The sequence below is a fragment of the Kryptolebias marmoratus genome, linkage group LG10 (genome assembly GCF_001649575.2).
Source record: "Kryptolebias marmoratus isolate JLee-2015 linkage group LG10, ASM164957v2, whole genome shotgun sequence".
Taxonomy (NCBI): Eukaryota; Metazoa; Chordata; class Actinopteri; order Cyprinodontiformes; family Rivulidae; genus Kryptolebias; species Kryptolebias marmoratus.
The window spans coordinates 3,914,613-3,936,646 of record NC_051439.1 but is presented as its reverse complement, the minus strand read 5'-3'; the positions used below and the strand labels follow the sequence as shown (position 1 = coordinate 3,936,646).

Here is a 22,034-nt window from a genome sequence, read left to right as displayed (position 1 = left end):
TAATCATCAAAATTAAACGAAATAAACATTTGAAATATATGAGTTTGTATGTAATGTATGAATATAATATACAAGTTTCACTTTTTAAATGGAATTACTGAAATCAATCTACTTTTTCATGATATTCTAATTTTATGACCAGCACCTGTATGCACATAATCTCCATGGGTTTATTTAAAGTCAGACACCGGCTGATTGGTAAGGAACAGACTAACACTTCAGTTATGGTGCGCTTTTTCTTTCCTCCTCCTGATTTTAATTCACGTTTCTGTTTACATTTTTTACACAGTAACAGATGCGATTTCAAATCTAACTATGTACAATACATAATCAAGTTAAAGTACAAATATAGGTTTAAATTATTACTTTAAAAAGTACAAAGAACACAAAATTCATAATCAATTACAGTAATGTGAGTAAATGTAATTTACTACTTTCTACCTCTGCTTTCAAACTTGTCATATCGCCTACATGGAACACTGTTGTCACATAAAATTTCTCATGTGTGACTATTTGTCTTCTGCCACTTCGTGGTTCAAGAGTTTTAAAGATCTGATTTATAGTTTTTGCACAAATGAAGTTTGGTAAGGCTGATTTTTCAAAATGTATTTTTGTCTGGTTCATTTCCAAAAAGTAGAAGAAAAAGCTTGTGTTGTGTAGTTGAAGACGTTTAACTTCCCATCCAGGGAGTTTTCTCAGATCAAAACTGGAGAGTCCAGAGTTCCAAGCTTTGAACTGTAAAGTTTAAAAATGTTCATATTTTAGACTGAGAAGGCATGTGCTTTGAGAGAGGGGNGGGGGGTGAAGAAAGCGTCAAATGTGAAAAAAAAAAACTGTTTTAAATAGAGGAGGAGGTCTCAGATTTGATACCCAGTCATTTCCCCTCTAATTCACACCTTCATGCACGTGACCTCTGTGTAGGAGACAAAACCTGGACATTGACTAGGGCAGTCAGCTACAGTACATGTGACAGACCAAAAAAAACTATACATGAAATCTGAAAGCGAGACTGGGTGAGAAGGAGAAACTTTTATCTACTTGAAGGGTAATTGGCAAGTGGAAGCAGGTGAGTAGATTAAATTGCTAACAGGTGCGTGAGACAAGACAACAGGACAACAGAAGACTGGTTGACAAACTAAAAAAAAAAACAAAGATCTATAGAGAAACTAGAAAGAAGAAAACAATTGTTGTTATGTTTGTTAAAATCTTTTGGATTTGCCACGGATAACTGAGAATCTACACCAGCTGACTGTATGCCTCATTAACTTGGCAATCAGGGAGTGACAGACACAGGTGTCTACAGTTTGGCAGCAGTTTTAACTTTTTTATCTTGGTTCTCTTTACACTTCTCATACAGTTCATATATCAAAATGTAAGCATTTTTTCAGTTTAGATTATGTTGACGTTTTGGGCTGTGATTACACGGCACCTTCGTCATTTCTGTTTCAACTGTTTCAGCATAGTACAGAGGATTGTGTTTACTCTGAAATACAACTCAGCTCTGTAGTCTGAATGTGTCCACGCACATCAGATCACAGAGTTGTAACAGTGATTGGATGTTTGTTTTACAAGTAGTACACAAGTTCTGAGCTCTTCTACATAATGTGTTTCCAACAATTAATGGGGGGTTTATATGTCCAGATATGTACATTTCAGTAGACAAAAAAGGCTTTGTGAATGTAAAAAATGTAGTTTTCAGTCAAAATATTCACATCTAATTCTTATTGATATACCATTTTAAAAAGGCTTATTGCTGCTGAACACACATGTAAGATGATTTTTAAAGTAATGACCACTGACTTCCAGTAAATGATAATTAGTAATATTATCAAAGACACATAAAGGGAAAAACAGTGAGTTATTTTGTTTAACTGTCTAAAATAAAGCAACTTTAAGGCTTCATGATAACTATTGATTCATAATCATTACCCTCTACAGAAAAATGTCCAAAAGTTGATTCTGAATAGATTGCTTTTATTTAGCGCCTGCGTACAGATGCACATGTGCCCCAGACACATTCATACAGAGATGGTGGACAAGCTTCCATGCAAGGACACGACCTGCTTACAGAGAGCAGTTTAGGGTTTGACGTCCAACTCGAGGACACTTCAACATGCTGTTACGAGAAAACCACCAACCAACAACAAAAACAAGCAGACCAGCTCAGCCTCCTGCTGCTGTCATTCTCTTCATACATGCAACAGATTCTTCAGACAGAGACAGGATGGATGTTCAATGAGAAAAAAAAATATTATATTGAAAGAGCATTTTTTTCCCAAGCATTGTTCAGTTATTGTGAGCATTCATTACTTGCAAAAGAAAAAAGAAAACGTTCTTTATTGGTGAAATCACGCACAGACAGAAAAAAAGCATCTGAGTGGAGGTCACAGTCCCAAAAGTGTAGGATGGAGTGTCTTCTAATGAATCAGATGGCAAATTCTAACAAAGTGAAGCCCCTCTAACTCCTAAACTACAGTGGCTGAGAGAAAAATGGAAATCTTGTTTTAGATACAAGCGCACTTTTGAAATGTCCCATAACAGAGTATGCACAAGATTTGTTTTTCCATCACCTGGTTTGGAGGGAACAAATCAGGCTGCGTAGTGTTGCCAGCAGGCGGCAGAATCACTTCTGTGACTCATAAACAAGGATGTAGTTGCAAAACCGGAAACTTGAAGGAAAAAGACAAAAATAGGTTAGGTTGAGCACCTAGAGGCAATTTAGTGTGCGTCACAGAATCATGTGATCACAGTTTACCTGCATTGTTGGACTGCAAAAACTTTCTTTGTTGTTAGTCTATTGCCTTCTGTGATTACTAGTAAAAATACAAAATTTCTCTCCAAAATCTCCAAAATGTTGGGGTTTTTTTGTGCTCAGCAATAGGCTGTATGAATTGTCAGGAGGACACAGCAAACCTGCCTGTTCATTGTCTCCTGAAGAACAACCAGAAAGGAGGCCTAAATGCACTGGAGACAGCAGTCAGCTTTGGAAGATGCTCATTTCAGACTGAAATGATGATCTGATAATAATTAGTTCTAATGGACCCACTTCCAAAGGTTCACAATGGTCCATGCGAATGCTACTATTTTAACTTTACATCACCATCAGTTTTGTATTACACAGTTATTCTGGCAGATATATTAGGACCATCTTACAGGATATGAGCCCTGGATGAAAAGCCTTTCAAACATCCAATCAGCTGAAACAAGGGTGGTTAACATACACGGCTGTTTGAAAGGTGCCAAATAAGAGTCTTTTCTTCCTCAGGGGCATGGTAAATTGAGCATGTGTGTGTCGTAATACTAGGCTCAGCCAAGGGCCTGCATATAGATCTAATCACTAAAATAGAACCACACTGGAATGGCCACTGGCCGCTAGGTGAGATTAGTGGTCGCCTACTTGTTAGGTGCTACACGTACGGCATCACTCTGTACCTGTACTGTTTATATGTCCAAGCCACATATTGTTGATGCTTTGCTGTATGCTGTGTCATCAGTCTAAAAACACAGAAAGCCTTATTTTAGGGCAATTAACATATATTGTGTATATATTGAAAACAGGGAAAGAGTATGCTGTAATGAGCCTCCCACAAATACCAGACAAGCATTAGTAGCAGCAATGCTTGTCTGACCCAACACACTACATCAACATGCCATCAACTGTGTATTAAGAATTTTAATAATTCTCAAAAAACGTGTACTCTTTGATCAACCATTAGGTCTAAGAGATAAATGAACTGAACCTTTACAAGCTGGCACTTCACACATGTTAGCTACTATTTAAATCAGTATTAAAATTACCAAGTGCTGTAATCATACTGACTACTTAGACTACTACATGTAAAGTAAGTACTTTACATGTCTACTTAGTGTAACTAGAACTCTGCCTCCAGTGTTTATAGTTAATTTCACTCAGACTAATAACTTAAACTTATATTATGCAGTTTTTTTCTTTATAATTCTGGAAATATTTAGGTCATATAAAATACACTTCAGTATTTAGACATGGATAACTGAACGTTTGTCTAGCCTATACTCTAAGTCACTATTATTTAGCATAGATTTTACTCCTAAAATAGGTAAAGCACAGATATCTTTTGATTAATGAACAATTTTTAACAGAATAGTAGCATAAAAAGATGGAGAAGACAGACAAAAGCCGAAAAAGTCAAATTTTCAAAATATATAGGCCAATATGGCATAACATTCACCTATGAGACATATTACCACATTGTTTGAGTGTAGGTTTTGATAAATATCACAATTAGTGGCAAAACATATTGCTTCTTGGTTGAATTTAGGTTTTTTTACCTTCAGAAATCCATGATCTGCTGCCTTACTGGCAATCGTTGATAAGGATGCCATGCAGCACCTACCAAGATGGCGGCACAAATTCTCACCTTATCAGCAAAGACTGTGCTGTTGTTGGCTAAAATATTGAGTGCATTACTTACTCAGCCTCTATCTCTCCAGTGAAAATACAAGAGTGTGTGAAGGTGACTTCCTTTACTTTAAAATGTAAAATTTACTGTTGGGTCTCAAGTAAAGGGTTTTTTTTTTCTTGCATAGCAGAAGTATGGTAGATTATAAAAACTCTTTATCCTTTGCTGGGGGCAAAGGGTTTGAGATGGGTGGTAGTTATTAAATAAGATTGAATGATTTGCTCAAATGAGATGGATATAAATTAAAAGTATGTTTCAAAGTAGCAAGTGTCAGCTTTTGGAAAATATGACTGTAGTCACTGTAATACACTTAGATCTCTGTTCTGGGTCATTGTTCGGTAAACAACAGAAAAGCAGAAGTGGTTTCTCCCCCGGATGGTTCGTACAGTCTATTGGTAAGCACAAAAATACAATTTTGCTGATTTTAATGTCAAATCTTGCGCTTTTAACAAGAATGATAAGGCATCAACTTAACTGAGATTTTTTTTTTTTGCTGTCCAGTAATCCAGGTAAAATCTTATCATGTCATTCTCTGACAAATGCTGAACAGCCTCTATAAGAGAGAAAAATCTGAAATATTTCCACATCATTTGCGTATGTTGTGATCATTCTCTCATCCCTGCAAACATCGACCCTTCCATTGACAGTTAAACGGTCAAAGAACCAGTTGTCAGCACGTTATGCTGAGTATGTGAAAACTGATTCATAGTAGGCACTTCCATAACCCCAATAAATAGTACAACTGTTTCCTAAAAGACAATAAAATAAACAATAAAACTCAACAACCAGCATACATTTTTTGTGCAAAACTGAGGAAATGTTAAAATTTTTTACATTTTAATAAATTCCTTCCAAAGTAATTCAAAATACACATAAATAATGTTGACAGAAATCTGACTCCTGTTTGATTTTTGTTTTTTAAATTACTTTCACAAAAATTATCAAATGAGAAATGGGTGTGGAGAGAAGTTCCTGCTGTTTTGGTAAATAAACAGTTTATTTAAAGTAAAAATAGTGATCCTGGTTTTCATTTAACACTGATAGAAATAAGAGTATTGCTTTTTGTCAAAACATTTCCCAGAATGGTTCATACTGGAACCTTAAAGAGACGTTTTAGCAACATTACAGCAGAATTCTCAGTTTTACTAAATGCCCGTATTGTACATATCAAGATGGCATTTTACATCTGCTGCTACTTTATGTGACCTTTTTATTTTTAAACAACCAGTTTGCTCCTATAGAGAATACTGATTTGAAAATCCATAGATTGGACACCAGATAAGTTCCTTTTCAAAACAAAAACTTTGTCTCTTCAACAATGTTTTTTTTTTATCCCAATTTCTTGAGTCTGCACAAAGGGGATTCAGAATTTAATCACGATCATTCAAGACTGATTCTAAGATAAAAACCCACAGGGAAATGGGTTGATGTCTGATGAAATGCAGCAGTAGGGGTGAAAACAGTGTTTTCTTAGCAGAGGACAGTCTGGGTCATGTGGACATCTGCAGCTGTTGTTAGACATTCATTTTCTGATTCTTTTACTCTTTTCCCCTCTGCACAATTAATTCTTCACAGATGTTTGTCTCCAACCCATGCGCTGAGGATGGTGGGCTGCATATGAATAGTGCCAGAGGAGGGTTAAGGAGGTATGACAGAGTGACAGAGCCTGCTTCTCGACTCATTCCACCTTAAGGTATCCATTGGCATTACTTTCAATCCCCCTGCTCTGTTCTTGTTGCCTGCTACCCCTAAAAGTTCCTGCAGCAACTCCTCCACCACCAGCATCTGACCGATGGTTTGACCATCCATCTTCAGGCCCCTCGTGGAAGCGCAGCCGCAGGGTTTTGCGGATGACGAAGCGTTCCACAATGAAGGAGGCACAAAACCATGGGACAGCATACTCGGCTGTGATCAACCCCATGAAATTGTAGCGGAACTCGGAGTAGTCCCAGGGGCAGGCGTTGAACTGGCGCAGAAGCAGCCCGGTGCCAAACTCCCACAGGTAAGTCCACATTGTGTAGATGATGCAGCGCAGCAGAACAGGACAGCGGACACGCAGCTTCAGGTACATCTGCTCCACAATGAGGATGCAGGTGCCGTAGATGAAGAGTGCCCACACGCTGGTGACACCAGGGAACTTCCAGTTGCAGTTAACCACAAATTCCCAGGCCGCGGTGAACATTACTTCACAGAAGTAGCCATGAATGGCATAAAGGTACCAACGTGACAGTGCTGTAAGAGGAACAGGCGTTCCTGAGGTTTCTGAGGTCACCATCTTTCCTCTGCTGGCCATTACACAGATTTTCTGTCAATAGGATGCAGATCTGTAGAAAAAACAAATAAAACACAGGAATGTATGGTATGAAAAATATGCTACTTATCATTTCCATTAAGCATTAACTATTACCAATTAAGCCATTACACTGATAACACCATTTTTCTTTTGCAATGTTTTGACCTCAACAAAGTTGTGGGTTTGTAGTATAAAGCCAGTATCTCACTGGGCTTAGACTGTTGGAGACAGGTTGGCGACACAAAAATGCAAGAAAACTGTGAGAAAATAGACCGCAACTGAAAATTCACCTAAGTGATTTCTAAGTCTGTGAACAAGTGACCGGCGCCATGTTTTACACAGCCATTTATTTAAACACAGCTTGTCTTTATGTGCATCGCTTGCCAAACTGGTTCTTAGGCCATGCACAATATTTTGTTGCCGCCCTTTTACCACATTATACCTGCCTTGGCAGCCGTGCCAACTTCTATAATTGAATTAAAGGGAGGACACTTTGCTTTGCAGGTGTCAAAATACAGCTCAAGCATTTTAGAAACTAAATTGATGAGGGTTTGAGATACCTACAACGACTCTCCAACTTGTCAGGAGTTATTTTCTGATCTTGTGTGTTTGATTTTCATGGTTTTTGTGTGTGCGTGTTTTGTGATCCTTGTCTTTTAAGTTTGTTCTTTGTGTTTTCATTATATATTATTGTGTAGTTCTGCTCCCTGTGCCGTCCGTGTCCCTTGTGCCACGATTCACTTTCCCTCACTTCATCGCCTCAGTATTTTTCCAGTCAGCCTGCCACGCCCAATTTATTTGTTCCCCATTACCTGCTAGTCTCAGATGTTAATCTTCCACTCATCCTCAGCGCTTTATATTCAGTCACTTCCGTCCTATCCTCACCGGTTCATTGCTGGTTTTTATGCCACAGTCAGGTCTACTCCTTGTGTCTCCTCCACGTCAGCCTTTTGTTTCTCCTTTATTATATTAAATCAGTTTTTGTCTATTTGAAGATGAGTCTGCACTCTGGGTTCATTTCCCTCACACCTAATATGACTATTCTGACAAAAAAAAAAAAAAGCACAAATGATGAATGATTTTGAATATGTTCAAAAATCAAGGAACTCACGAGAAAATTGAGAAACCATGCAAGATATTTTGGAAACTCATTTCCGAATGCAGATTGCAAACTAGTCTCCAACAATTGCAGCCTAGTGAGATATTGACTTAACACGTCCCAGCAGACATGAGGTGAACTGAGAGCTGTAAACAAAACTGTTTGATTTTAAAAGCTGGGGATGTTTTCTATCTCTGTGCCTGCTGTGAATAGCAGCAGGAGCATTGTTCAGTGCTGTTTCTGAGTCCTGCGCTAAAGTAAGGGAACACTGTCAACACAGGGCGCTAGAGCTAATGCATAATGCTAGTTTGAGAGAGACGTGCACATGAGACAAAGGCGTCTGCACTTATGCCTGAGTGAGTATAAACATTATAACAGAGCTTGTGTAAAAAACTCATTCAGAGTGAATTTTAAACAGTATGCTTCGAGGAAATGCGACTTGTCTCTGTATACCAGTAGGCCCATTTGTGTTCACATGGACAGAGCAGAGTGCTCGGGTTCTGCAGCAGTATTAAAGCCTTTACTTCCAGGGGAAATGTAAGTATAAATGAGAAAAGATAACAAATGAGCTCTAACAAGTGCACCAATAACATGGTACCAAAACCGACTCTTTGAAATCCTTGGTATTGTTTTTATTATTATTTAGTTTTAGTGGCATTTCTGTGGTGCAGGTTTCCTAGTCTGTAACAAATATCATGACACTTGATTCATTAAGTTTCTTAACAATAGCGTAGCTACTAATATGAAGCTAATCAGGGCCTTCTCTCTACCATGATCAATCATACACTTAGATTATTATTTTTTGTACACAAATTCACCTCCCAAGGAGAAAGGTTATTATACAGCATAAGGGGTTTCTTGCTTTAATTTATTAAAGATAAAACATGAGTTGTGTGGGAAGGCTTAAAGAATAATAGTTTATGATGAATGACTTTAAGACAGGATAGGACAAGCTTTAATAAGTTGATTAGTGACTTAGTAATGAATTCTTAATCTCAACTGTAAAATTAAAAAGCTGTAAAAGGCCTACATCAAAAGGTAAGTCCCCAACTCTTATTATGCAGTATTTCTTAAATAGCCTAAATATGACAGCAACAAAATAAAACTTGAAATTCTGTTTTGGCTTTTGGTGCCAGCCCATAATTATCAATGGCCTGCATCTGGCCTCCCCTTTAAAAACTCCCTGGATGCACCCCTGCTGCAAACTGAACATCCCTTCTGACCCTTGCATCATTTTTTTTAAACTAATTTAAACACTTTAAACACTTTAAACACTATTTCCAGTCTATGGGGAGACGTTCTGATAATTCACCCATAACATATTGTTCCTCCCAGCATCTGTAGACATAAAGTAACTTCTCAAAAAAAAAAAAGTGTTTTCTGCCTTTAAAGTTATCATCCCTAGTAACAGCCTGGCCAAATCATCCCAGACTGAAATCCTGCGGATTACAAATTTAATTGTGTATGATGCGAAATTGTTTTTGACTTAAGCACAAGGCAACCAAACACTGACATTAAAAGATAAAATTAAAGACTGCAGGGCTACAGTGTACCTAAACTCTATGACCTTTCCTCACTTGATGCTATTTACTGACTGAGGGGGTTTCTTATGTAATCTATAGCGTTGTCAGCTGACTGCCTACATCTTGTGCTTGTTTTCCAACTCCTGCAGTTTGACACACACTTTGTGCTTCGGCATCAGGTATCAGAAGGCCCACGCAGGGTTGGAGCCTTTCCCTACTCTATTTATCACACAGAGTTTAGCATTAAAAAACACTGAAGGTATCTCACTGATGAGTTCAAAGACCACTTACTCGATAAGTATACATCTTCCATACAATGCCTCCGGAGGAAACTGTGTCATAACAGCAACAACCATACAATGGATCAGAACCGCTCTGTAAAATACCAGCTCAGAGAAAGGTTAGGAGTACAAAAGCTTATTTGAAGAACAAAAGCTCCTTTTTTTGTCTCTATTTGTCTTCAAAGCCTGGCTGAGTCCCAGAGAGAGTCCATGGGGATTAACACGTTTATGCCAAACAAGGAACAAGGGTTTCATGTGAGTAACTGGGCCACAGAGATGGACCAATTGACCTCCCTAAAATCCCTTTATTCCATCTATTCACTGGCTTTCTGGGAAACTCTCCTTATGGGTGAAAGTAGGACATGGACTGAACAGATTTGAGAATGGGATTGCCACATCAGAACATCAAGAATGTGTTGCCCTCTAAACTAACTTTTACTCTTGACTTCTGGGAGAAAATGAGAAAGTGTTTATTTTAGCGCTTAAAGGATTAGTCCCTTAACTCATCAGTTATTCAATGGGATGAAGATCATCTAAATCGGATAACTGATAGATTATTTTCTTCTTTCATACCTTTAATCTTTCCTTTGCTTACTTCATTACTTTATTTCTTACTCATCATGCTGTAAAACTATGTAAACTCTCCAGTTATGTTTCTGATACACATATTCCAATTTATACACACAACACACACACACACACACACACACACATATATATATATATATATATATATATATAGTTTTGCTTAAATTGCTAAAATTCACTGCGGTAGTAGCTGAGAGTCGTCCCAATCACATACTTTGAGTATTAACAAATCTCACAGGATCTTTGTTCAAAACTTTGGTATGAATGGTGACGGCGATATGCATTCCTTCAAGGAAAGCTAATTTCATTTTAAAAAAATGATTGGTTCATTATAATAGTAAAACCTACACAGTTATTTTGCAGAAAAAAATATTTCAAAATATAAAAACAACACCTGGGTACAAAACCTGCGAAGTGGCAGACCGGGGTGGGGGTTCCCATTTTAGAAAGGGTGACTGGTGAGTGAATTCCAGCTATCGGGGATCCCAGTTCTCAGCCTCCCTGGGAAAGTTTACTCTAGGGGGTTGGAAGGGAGGCTTCAACAGAATGTCGGACCTCGGATTCAGGAGGAGCAGTGCAGCTTTCGTCCCAATCGTGAAACACTGGATCAGACAGTGACCCTTGAAGAGTTGCTAAGAGTTCATTTGAATTTGACTCTCCAGTCTACATGTGTTTTCTGGATCTGGAGAAGGCTTTCTGTTGGGGGTCTTTAATTTATTCTGTTCGTGTTGTGCCTGCTGTATCATATCACTAACCCATGCCCACCAGCTCTCTCATCAGCCCAAACTATTGATCAGCGTGGCTCCAGTCAGTTCCCACTGCAGTGACCTAATTCACCACTGCACTCAGCTGAACCCTGCTGCAGAGAGTCACAGGTCGAGATCTGAGTGGTAGATTTCACCAAACCATCTCAGATGTGAACTTCAGAGGGACCAAGGGGAGACACTAAACAGTTTGACCTGACTAAAAGGCCTAGCATTCTTTAAAGGAATAAATATCACCCTTTGCCCTTGATCAAACTTTGAAAATAACATTATGCACATAGTTATGCAAAATTGTGACATGTCACACTCAACACACTGTTGTAAATGACTCACTACCACAACAAATTTTAGCTCAGTATCTGTAAAATTGTATGTTGGCAAATGTCAATGAATTGTTGCAGCCATCTTAAAATGAATTGACTCTAAAAGGTTTATCAGATATTTTGCTCAGGTCTTCAGCAAATATCTTGCACAATATGTAGCACTTGGAGTATGTGTTCTGAATTATGCTTCACTGGTACCACAGCAAACCTGAGCACAATATCTGTAAAATTGACTGATTTATAGGCATTTTTGTGTTTTCTAAACCCAATTGGCTGTAGCAGCCATCTTGAATTGGATTAGATTAAAAAATAATCAGTTGAAGATATTCATCCAGTGATTATTTCCTGAAAGTTTCATTAAAATCTGTTTAGTGGTTCATGAAATATTTTGTTAACAGACACACAGAGTTGACTCCAATATTTATTGCCAAAGTTTTAAATGCAGATTTTTCATGATCTGTTAGTGCTTACAGTAAACCTTAGGGGTCAGTCTTAGCTACTACCAAGTCAAATCTTAGCTCAATATCTGTAAAATTGACTGAGTTGTCATTTTTCTGTTTCTAAAATGGCTTTGTTGTGGCTGCCATCTTAAATTGATTTGTTTTCAAAAGTTAATCAAGTGTAGAGATACATTGAGTGATTACTTTCCAAGAGGTTCATTAAAATCTGTTCAGTGATTCTTGAGGTAGTTTGCAAACATAAAGACACGGGAAAAAATATTATCACTCCACCTCTGCCTGTGAGCAATAAAGATGTAGAAATCAACGACAGAGGTTTCTTTAAACACTCTGCAGGTGTGAGAAAGCAAGGTCATCACTAGTGAAGGCTCTGGTGAGTGCTCAGATACTTGGGCCGTGAGCAAACAACAGAAAGTCTGATGAAGGAGTGAGCAAAGGGAAAGTAATAAATAAATCAAGAAAGATGTCTTTACAGTGCTGACAGGATGCTGACAGCAAAGAACTCCGACATCTAACCCGCTGCAGAGGTCTGAGCTCAGCAAAAAGCCGGGGTAATGTTCTGGATCCTGTGGCTCTGATCCCAGAATGATGCAGACCTGCAGAAGGTCACTTTGGGAGGCTGCTACGGTAAAAACCATCAGTGGTCAATGCAGCTGGAAACCAGTGACAAAAGTGACATTATTACCACCTCATCAAAAAAAAAGAAGCCAAGTGCTGCGCATCACAAAAAAATGTCTGCTTTTATATTTGAATTATTGATAGAATGAAACAAAAATAAAATAAATGAAAAGCCTAGCATTTTTCTTTTTGAAGGAATGCATATCGCCGGCTGATTTACAAATTAAGATGAGAAGGGACAGAGTTCTGTCACTTTTGGTCTAACCTTGTAAATGACATTAAGCACAATTTCATGCAATCTTGTCAGATCTTGTGACCTTAGCCACAGAAAAAACATGATGCTCAATTACTATCACACCAAATTTGAGCTCAATAGCTGTAAAAATTGACAGATTTATAGTAATTTTTGTGTTTCTTAATGTCAGTTAGCTGTGTTGGTAACCTTAAATTGGGTTGACTGACCGTAGATGCATGTAAATATTATTACAATAATGCACAGATCAACTTTAAATTCTCAGCTATGAAGTCCAGTTGCTGCATCTCTCTGTGACCACTAATTGACCAAAACTGCTTGTTTCTGTGCATGATGAGCAGCTGATTCAGAGGCATGTTGAAGCAAGATGCTTAAGAAAAAAGAGATGGACAAGAAAGAATGAAAGTTGGAACCCTACGAGGCAGCACAAAATGAACTGATTCCGATCAACTGCAGAGACAGATTAATCATTCCTGAAACTGCATGCTGGCACTCACCCTCAGCAGCACCACATCTCCTTTCTGCACTTCTTCTCAACTAACAGGAGCTGTGACCCGACCTCGGACTCAAAGATGGTTCATAGCTACTTCAAACCATAACGTGAAGTGACGGTTCAGCAAAAAGGTAAGACTTGTTCTGAACACATTTATCATGCACTGCACACAGATGGAGAAGTAAAACACTGGTATAAATGCACACACATTGACGCGAGCAAAAACATTATTGTCTGCGTTTGCTTTTCAGTGGCAAAGATTAAGCAGGCGATAAAAAGCCGATTGAGCGGCCGCCTATTTGTGCTAAAGGTGGGGTAGACCCTGGATATATAACCCTTCATGCTCTCACTCGTGTTTTTGGTCTGAGTAGCTGGAGAAAACCCACAGGAGAACATGCAAACTCCACACAAAGGTAAACCTGTGACCTTCCCGACCGCCGTGCCACACATGTACCAAATTTCTACAAATCGGTAGCTCACAGCAAACAAACCAAACCGTGAGAGGATCTCTGTGCCTTTGTAGCTGTCGATAATTTCTCCTCTGACCTTGGAATGTGACAGTGAGAAGAGATTCAGCTGTAGTTTGCAGCTTCATGGCTACATGTGAATAAATCCTCTCAGCGAGTCTGTGTTGGACAGTCAGATCTGTAGATTAAGTACAACAGGATTTTATGGTGCAAATTCTCCTGAAACAAAGCAGAAATGTGAAAAATAATCTGTCAGAACTTTTGGTGATCAAACTCACTGACCGCAGGAATTTTATCGAAGACTTTCTCATTGTTTATTGTTCAACACCACAGGCCAAAAGCCGAAACATCTAGATGAATTTTAATGAAACTTGCAGAAAGTAATCACTGGGTGTACATTCACAGCTGATTACATTTTGGAGCCAACCCAACTCAGGATGGCCACCACAGCCAACTGACCTAAGAAATAAAAAGAAATGTCTATAATTCAGTCGATTTTACAGATATTGAGCTAAAATTTAATGTAGAAAAGGCTGAGATTCATTCACAACTCTGAGTGAGAAATCTTGTAATATCACAAGAGATGACATTTTTGTAGGATTTGACCAAATTCTGTCATTTCTTAATATACGATGATCTTAGTCTGAAATTCTGGCATGAAAGGTGGCAGGTGATTCCTTTAAGCAATGCTAAGCCTTTATTCTTTTAGAAAGTACTGATTCACTGTAAAAAAAAAAAAAAACTTTAATTTAGCAAGTTTGTTTCCAGTTAAGCATGCTGAAATCCCATTTTCTAATCTTTGACTAGAATTTCAATAAACAGATCCTACATCAAGCCATTGTCACATCTCCTCATCCGAGCACATCAACAGATAAAAAGATGGATGTGAGAGGAAATGTGATTTGCTTTCCAGCTGGTTACCATTGTGATGGGAAAAAATAATTTATACATCTGTCCCCTCGGAGGCCAAAAGCTAGGGACCTCTTTTCTGTGCTGACACAGACGTCACCAGGGTTGTGTGGCACCGTTTAGTATCTCCCTTTGTTATGACCTGAATGCCTCTCACTACTGTTTATCTTCGGTTTCTCTTAGGGCAAAGTGTTTTTTACGATTAGCACAAGATCTGCTGCCAGCAGGTTTATCAAATGCAAAACGTTAATGTCTGTTAGATAAACATAAGGTTATGCAAAGCCCAGCTGTATATAATGGAGTCCAAGACACAACCTCGAGGCACAAAGTTTGTGGCCGAGAACAAGCACTGTTCTGTGTTAGACCTTTGTGACTTGCAATATTGCAATAAACAGTACTTGACGACCATTCTACGGAGTGCCTTGTCTCATAATGTATTTCTGTCCTTGTTAAATAAAGATTTCCACAACAACCATCATCCACAGTACAGAATACAAAAAATGCAATGATAAATAATTTTCTAAACATTCTCAATCAAGCATTTAGCAAAAGACTGAGCTTTTATTTGCTAACATATTCTGAGTGTATTACTACTTATTACAGGAGTGAACCTACCTCCTCAGCCTAAAGTCACAGTCTCAGAGGGTTATCTAGGTTTGGGAGTGTCACAAAACCATACCGGCTCTGAAAAAGCTGGAATGGCGCCATAAGGGCTGAGTCTAAAAGCTTCAGTGCGGCACAGCCCACAGAGGCTCATATAACTTTATGGATGGCATCTTTTCCATGACTGCAAGGTGAAAGTCTGAACCGGTGGGGGAGGAGGGTTTATGTAAACACAAACGTAGGAGCTTCACTCCTCTCTCAAGTCCAAAAGGCTTTATTGATTGAAAAACGTAAAGAAATCTGAAGTCATACGAGGTCTTTAAGTCCAAGTAAATTTTTCATTTCACCTGAAAACACCATCTTATATACCAGACAGGATATTGTGTTAAAGGTACCCAATGCAACGTCATGAAGACCGACCATAAACTAATTAATAAAGTGAAAAACAAAACCTTTTTTTCCTCATATTGATGGTTAATGTGTCCTTAAATAAAAAAATATGTAAGCTAAATCTGTGAGTGGCTGACTGATACAACATGTGTTTGTGACTGAAAATAGGTCAGTATGATGTATTGATACATATTTACGCTCAGATTTGTTGAGTAAAGTATGCAGATAAAAGTGCTTTGTTTATATTGAGCGTGTACCAGCATTTCAGAATTGTATATCAATACTTCTGGGAAACAACTGGAGTAAACTCTTTTCAAGCTGCACCATTTCATCTAGTTTAGGAGAACTTGTTTTATGGATGATTTCCTACTTAGTGATGAGTACCTTTAACTCTGAATCAAATATTCTGAATTTAGTTGTACAGTCTTTTTAGAATAATAAACTTGTCTTAACAATATCTGTATATTTCCTTTTAGCCCAAGGGGATCCTGACAGGCTAAGCTTTAATAAGAAGTCCGGTTGATGCGTCTCTGGTTTGGGTCCAGCATGGAAAGTCCTAAAAACATAAAACTTCACTCATTTGATATTGCAAGGTGTGTTAGTCCTCAAGGTATGTGTTGGGGATCAATCTCAGCTACTACCACATTAAATGTTAGTTCAATATCAGTGAAACTGACTGAGCTATAGAGATTTTTGTGTTAGCTAATGTGAATCAGTTGTGTTGGCTATCTTAAACTGGACTGACTCCTAAACTTAATCAGTCATAGATGTATGACTAATAATGATAAGATCACTAAAATCTGTCCAGTGAAATATTTTGAACAGAGACAGGCAAGAAACATTATTGTCTGCCTTCACCTTTCAGTGGCAGGCAAGAAAAAATAACGGAACTATTCCAAACTGGTGCTTCCATATGGGGCGTGTCTGATGAGGCATCAGAGTTGCAATAAACTAACTTTTAGGGTTTTTTCCTGTCAAATTCAGCTCCAGGTAGTGAGCTCATCTGTGGAAGCTGTTCTCCTTTGCAAACCACTCAACTGTCCACCTCTTTATCAATAAATGAATACAAGAATATTCTCCGATCTGTGAGTTCTCTGTGACCGACACACCATACAGCTCCTAAACTCTTTGTGAAGAATAAGGAACTGTAGCTGAGCCCTCGATCCTGAACAGCACGCTAGTCACACTGAGTAGATTAGAAGTCTTGGAGCAGCTACAGAAAAAGATCAGGTGATTTACCGACATGGTCATCTTGGTGACACAGAGAGAAGTGCCTCTAATGGATGGATGCACCTGAGTATTAATCAGTTTTTAGACAAAGAAGCATTATAATCAATCACTGCTGATGCATAATTGATGCTGGGTGTAGTCCAAAAGCTTTATGGCCTAAGATCTTTGAAAAGCAAATGATAGCTGGGCTATGACTCTGTGAGCAAACTGAAATATAGTGGCTTTTGTGGTTTTTCCTCTAATCAAATGTCACAATAGGTCTTTTAATTCATCCGTAATGATGTGGCTCCAAAAAGACCTGCATTAAGCAGAACATTTAACAGCTGAAAACCAAACGTCTCCTTGTTTGAAAGGGATAATTTGGCAGTTTTAAATGGGCTCTGTGCTGAGGTTATGAACAGTTAATATCTTAGCCGTTGTAGAATGACCTCCCTGTGAGGGTTACGGTCTGACAGGATTGACGAGCTAACAGCTAGTCCTAATGCGGCTTAGACCAAGGTGGACTGCTGCCGTCTTTAAACAACTAATCTCAACAGGTTTGTAGCAGTTCAAGCATCACAGAAGGCCTCGTTGCTTCACCTCTCTACTTCAGATGATTGACCCCAGATCCTTAAACTCATCCACCTTCAGAACCTCTACTCCTTGCAGTTTTGCTGTTACACCTGTCTCACTCTCATTCACTCACAGATTCTGACTTTCCTTCCTTCACCTGTCCAAGATCTCTTCCACTTGCTCCCTACTCTCACTACAAATGGTGTTTGTTAACATGTGGCCTCCTTCCTAATCTTGTCCATTACCACCTGACACCTAATGTAACCCCACCCCACCCCACCCCCCACTGCACATCTCACCACCATCTCTCTCTCTCTCTCTCTCTCTGAACAGCATTTTTCTAAGCGTTTCTGGCCTCTCAAAGCACTTCGACACAACAAGTCACATTCACCCACACTCAGATCAGTGGAAAACTGGGGTTCAGTGTCTAGCCCAAGGACACGTTGACACATGGTGATCAGACCACCATCTTTCCGATCAGCAAACAATCACTCCTCCTTCCAAAGCTAAACCACATATGTCCTGTACAACCCTCAAATACTTCCCCACCACACTTGACTTCCTCATCCAGTACCACAGTTCTACTTATGGTCCTCTATCATCTGCTTTCTTTAGACCCACCAATTTCCTCTGACCTTCCCTAGAAGTTTGTGTAAGTTCTTAATCATCCTGGACCTGGCAGATCTTAAGAGTTTAAAACGGGTAACTGGACATCTTTTATTGTCAAAAAAACATTTTGCCTGTAATCAAAGAGGTTTTCTTGGTTCAAACTGGGATGTGCAGAGTTGCTAAGCTTTGTAAAGGTGATGTAAAGGTTTTCCCTACACACATCAACTGAGCTGACATCAGGTTCAGCAGAGAGGAAGCCAAGCACAATAAGCTGCCTGTTTAGTGCACATGGAGAAAGACAGAAGCCTTAAGATGGAAGTTTACAGAAAGCCAACACATACAGATTAGTACCATCTATTTGATTCACACTTCTCACTGGAACACAAACTTGCATATTTACAAAAAATTGTTCTTGTTCGAATGGCTACGAAGACTGGTTCACCCTACAGATAAAACACTCAAACACAGACTCCGTGGAGTGGAGTACATAGTCTAGTGCAGTGAGGGAATTTCTACCTAGGAGAAACTAAACAGCCTCTCCAACAGATGCATGTTGCAATGCAGAAGTCAGCTCTTCATGACAAGACTCAGTTCACCTACATTTCAAGGATGAGGGACACAGTTTTGGGCTGCAATGTTCTCTATTTTTGGACAGAGAAGATATATGGTTTGAGAGAAAGATGTAGGAAGCCGTTTACCTCAAACGAGAAAAAAAAACTTCATGCCCCATCCTCACAAGAACGCTGTCTTTCTAAAACAATCTTTTTCCTCGTGAACACAGCCCAATTTCCAGAAATGTTTTCATCCACGCAAAACCACAGAAAAGGACCCAAATGCTGCAGTAACTATGCCAGACCTGCATGTGGCACTCTAACATGCCACGGAAATACACCAGACAGTAAAGAAGACTGCCCCAAACATTGAAAGCAAGAAAAACACAAGGATGCAAATGCAAGAGCAAAACCCAAACCTTTTTAGTGTACTGACAAAAATATGCAACTTTTCCTTTGAATCACATTAAACTCTGACTGGGAGTTGTGTCAGTTCAAACCCACGGACATAATGGATGATTTCAGGCACCGTTTGCCCTGAGAGATGGCTGGAGGGAAGGGTTTTTCTCATAGCGTTCAAAGGGTTCGGGGTAAATTATTTCTACACGTCTGTCTTTTAAAACTATTCTCATTTCCACATTTCTGCATGTCTGTTTGATGTATATTGTTGATCTTTTTCTGCAATGTTTTCTTTAGTAGTGCTGACAGTTCAGTAAAGTGATAAAACCTGTTTGGCCTTTGATAACTTTAAGTTACACAGCGTATTAAGTTTTTGCTGTTGTTCAGAAACGATGTGCCTGCAGCACAATTAAAAGCATGTAATCAGGTATTATTATTATTATGTCTGTCCCACTGGAGGTGGATCCATGACACCATTGTTTACTAAACGTTGGGTTTAAACTGTCCACACGAGAATGAAATAAGGACTTTAAGGACTTTCTCACTCTGCCACCTGATTTTGAAAAATACCATTTAGTTGCTCCTAAAACATTGTTTCCATGTAGACGCAAGGCTGAAAAGATAAAAAATAATAATAAAAAATCTTTGTGTATCCAGAAAATATCATCCCCACGTGGACGAGGCCTCAGCTTACGTACATCTAAAGGATAAGGGATATTCTTGAGGATAGTAATGCTCATATTTTGGACAAAGAAGCTAGATAGTTTGAAGATAGTCTGATAGGGGTGTGAAGGAAGCAACTTACATTAAACGAGAAAAAACAACTTTAAACTGAGGAGGGGGCTTCAGGAGAGAGCTTTGGATCCCCCCAGTCAGTTTCACACCAATTCACACTGTCATGCAGGTGACCAAAAGTCTTCTCATGAAGACCAGACTGACAAAGACCCTAATGACCCTTAGGAGGGCGGGGAGTGAGACTAATCTGCATGTAAATTCAGACTGTAATAAACGAAGTGTTCTGTCCAAATGTGAACAATCCAGTCTGAATTGAAAAAGATAGCCGGGTGTGACGTAAACATGAAGAAAACAAGTTCAGTAGCATGTTTAACTATGCAAAACATCTTATGTGTAGAAGACTTCCTCCGCTTGAAACCCTACTGCTGCACACTGATCACCATCTCACTTTAAACCTGCCTCCAACAACTCTTTCCCAGGTTAGGATTGGTGCAGGGTTGTTTATATCAAGGGGTCATTTTGGGATTCCTCCTTGTAGAAGCTGTTGCGCGGGTTATAAATAGGCTGAAGGGGGATATAGGCTACAGCAGGGATTATCTCACCTCATGATAATGAACTGCAGGGCTTATATGACACAAATCGATGAGAGGTTTCAGCAATACACCATACACAAAATAAATTTAAAACAAAAATAATTTGAACAAGTTTCTGCATCCAAATGTGCGACCTTGCGTCTGTTCTGTGGGTCATTTCCCCAGGCATCGCGTTCTGTCCCATGAAACTGTAGGGGCACCTGTGCAGGCCCGGATGCTGGGACTCCGCAGCACCAAGCATCCTGAGCAGTGCGGCACCGGTGTCAGTCAGAAAAAAACAAAACACACACACGCACAAAGCCTGGATTTCAACCCCCCAGAAGACTTTCGATATCCCGTAATACGGCAAACTGTAATCAAAGGCAACACCAAGAGACCCTGGTACAGTATTTAAATTTAAACAGCAGAAAGAGCGCATCTGTGCAAAAAAAAAAAAAAAAAAAACGCGCAAAATTACACATTATTTTTGACTTTTTGCATGAATTACAATGCATTAAATTTAAAAACACTACGAAGTTTAGTTGAACACCAATGTGGAATAACCGGAGGAAATTCGCAGCTATTATAGAAAATATGTCAGAAGTGTCCTCAACACGCGCGCGCCGTTCCGATGATTAAATCCCAACATGTTGATGGTATGTGTCTGATGAGTGGTGTCCGGCGGACCACAGCAGGCTCTACCGTTTACCTCCACGCGGAGCTCTGCTGCAGCGCTCAGGCCGGCCGATCCCGCACAACCCCCGCTGAGGCTGTCCACAACCACTCGGTATCCGCTGCCTCTGATTGAAATTCACACATTTTACTTCACTGCAGCAGCGGCGGCGGCGGTGGCTCCGGCTGCGCATGCGCAGACACTCGGAGAGACGCATCTTTTGGTTAACCGTTTGGTGCCCGCAGCTCAGAGCCGCAGACCGCTGCTGGTTGGAGGCCCTGTAACCTCCCTGTGACCTCCCTGATCTGAACTCTGCGGGGTTTTTTTTAACATTAAACAGCAGGTTTTGTGATTGTTATCTGAAGTGAGGTCATAGCTCAAGATTATTATTCATTTACAGGTCCAAAGCAGAGAAATTATTTTTAAAAAATGCTTAAAAACAAACAAACAGCCAGCATTCCTTAAAAGAATGCATGAGTTTTAAACCAAGATTATCTTATGTTAAGAAATGACAGAGTTATAGCCATAAACATATATGCTGATGGTTATAACTGCTTTGGTTAAACCTCGAAAATAACATTATGTGCGATCTCGCAAAATCTCTTGTGACTTGTTAGCTCTTTGAGTATGTGTTGTGAATGACTTTTAGCTACTACCACACCAAACCTAAGCTCAATATCTGTAAAATTCACTCATGTATAACCATTTTTGTGAAGGTTATGGTTGATTAGCCGTGCCAACTAACTAGGTTGACTCTAAAAGTTAATCAGCTGCAGATCTACTTCCAATGAGTTCAAATGCATTTACTGGTTCATGAGATATTTTGCTAACAGACAAACAGAGTTGTTTAAAGTTACTTAAAGTAACTTTAAGTAACTTTAAGTAGGATCAGTTTCAGCTATCACTACACCAATCTTTAGCTGAATATCTGTAAAACTGATTCAATTATAGCCATTTTTGTGTTTGCTAAGATCGCTTAGGTGTGGTAACCATCTTACACCCAGATGACACCAGAAATTAGTTGTAGAAATTACTTTCTAAAAGTTTCATTGAAATCAGTTCAGTGATCAGTGAGATATTTTGCTAATTGTACAGGCAAATGAACATGTGCACACACAGGACAGCCTATATATATATATATCAAAACCTCCACTCACACACATTAAAGACAATGTTTGTGCTGTTAATTTGGCTGTACTTACATGTGTCACA

At 39.1% G+C, this 22,034-nt stretch overlaps 1 protein-coding gene across 3 annotated transcripts; it reads right to left on the bottom strand.

Annotated features, from left to right (window-relative positions):
• Positions 1–863: 863 nt before the first annotated feature.
• tmem229b (transmembrane protein 229B) lies at positions 864–21,250 on the bottom strand. 3 transcript variants are annotated; one of them, XM_025007079.2, is made up of 2 exons: positions 13,679–13,901; positions 864–6,763 (listed from the first exon to the last, which is right to left on the bottom strand). In XM_025007079.2, exon 2 carries the CDS (start codon positions 6,730–6,732, stop codon positions 6,118–6,120), a length of 615 nt encoding a protein of 204 aa, XP_024862847.1. In that variant the 5' UTR covers positions 6,733–6,763; positions 13,679–13,901; the 3' UTR covers positions 864–6,117. The 3 variants fall into 3 exon arrangements, with proteins under 3 accessions (XP_024862847.1, XP_017276953.1, XP_017276952.1); XM_017421464.3 differs by lacking the exon at positions 13,679–13,901 and adding an exon at positions 9,646–11,565; XM_017421463.3 differs by lacking the exon at positions 13,679–13,901 and adding an exon at positions 20,859–21,250 and having other exon boundaries at positions 865–6,763.
• Between the last annotated feature and the right edge of the window lie 784 nt (positions 21,251–22,034).

What these genes read in the sequence shown, in the direction of transcription:
- tmem229b (XM_017421463.3), bottom strand. Translation starts at nt 6,732, where the DNA reads ATGGCCAGCAGAGGAAAGATGGTGACCTCAGAAACCTCAGGAACGCCT.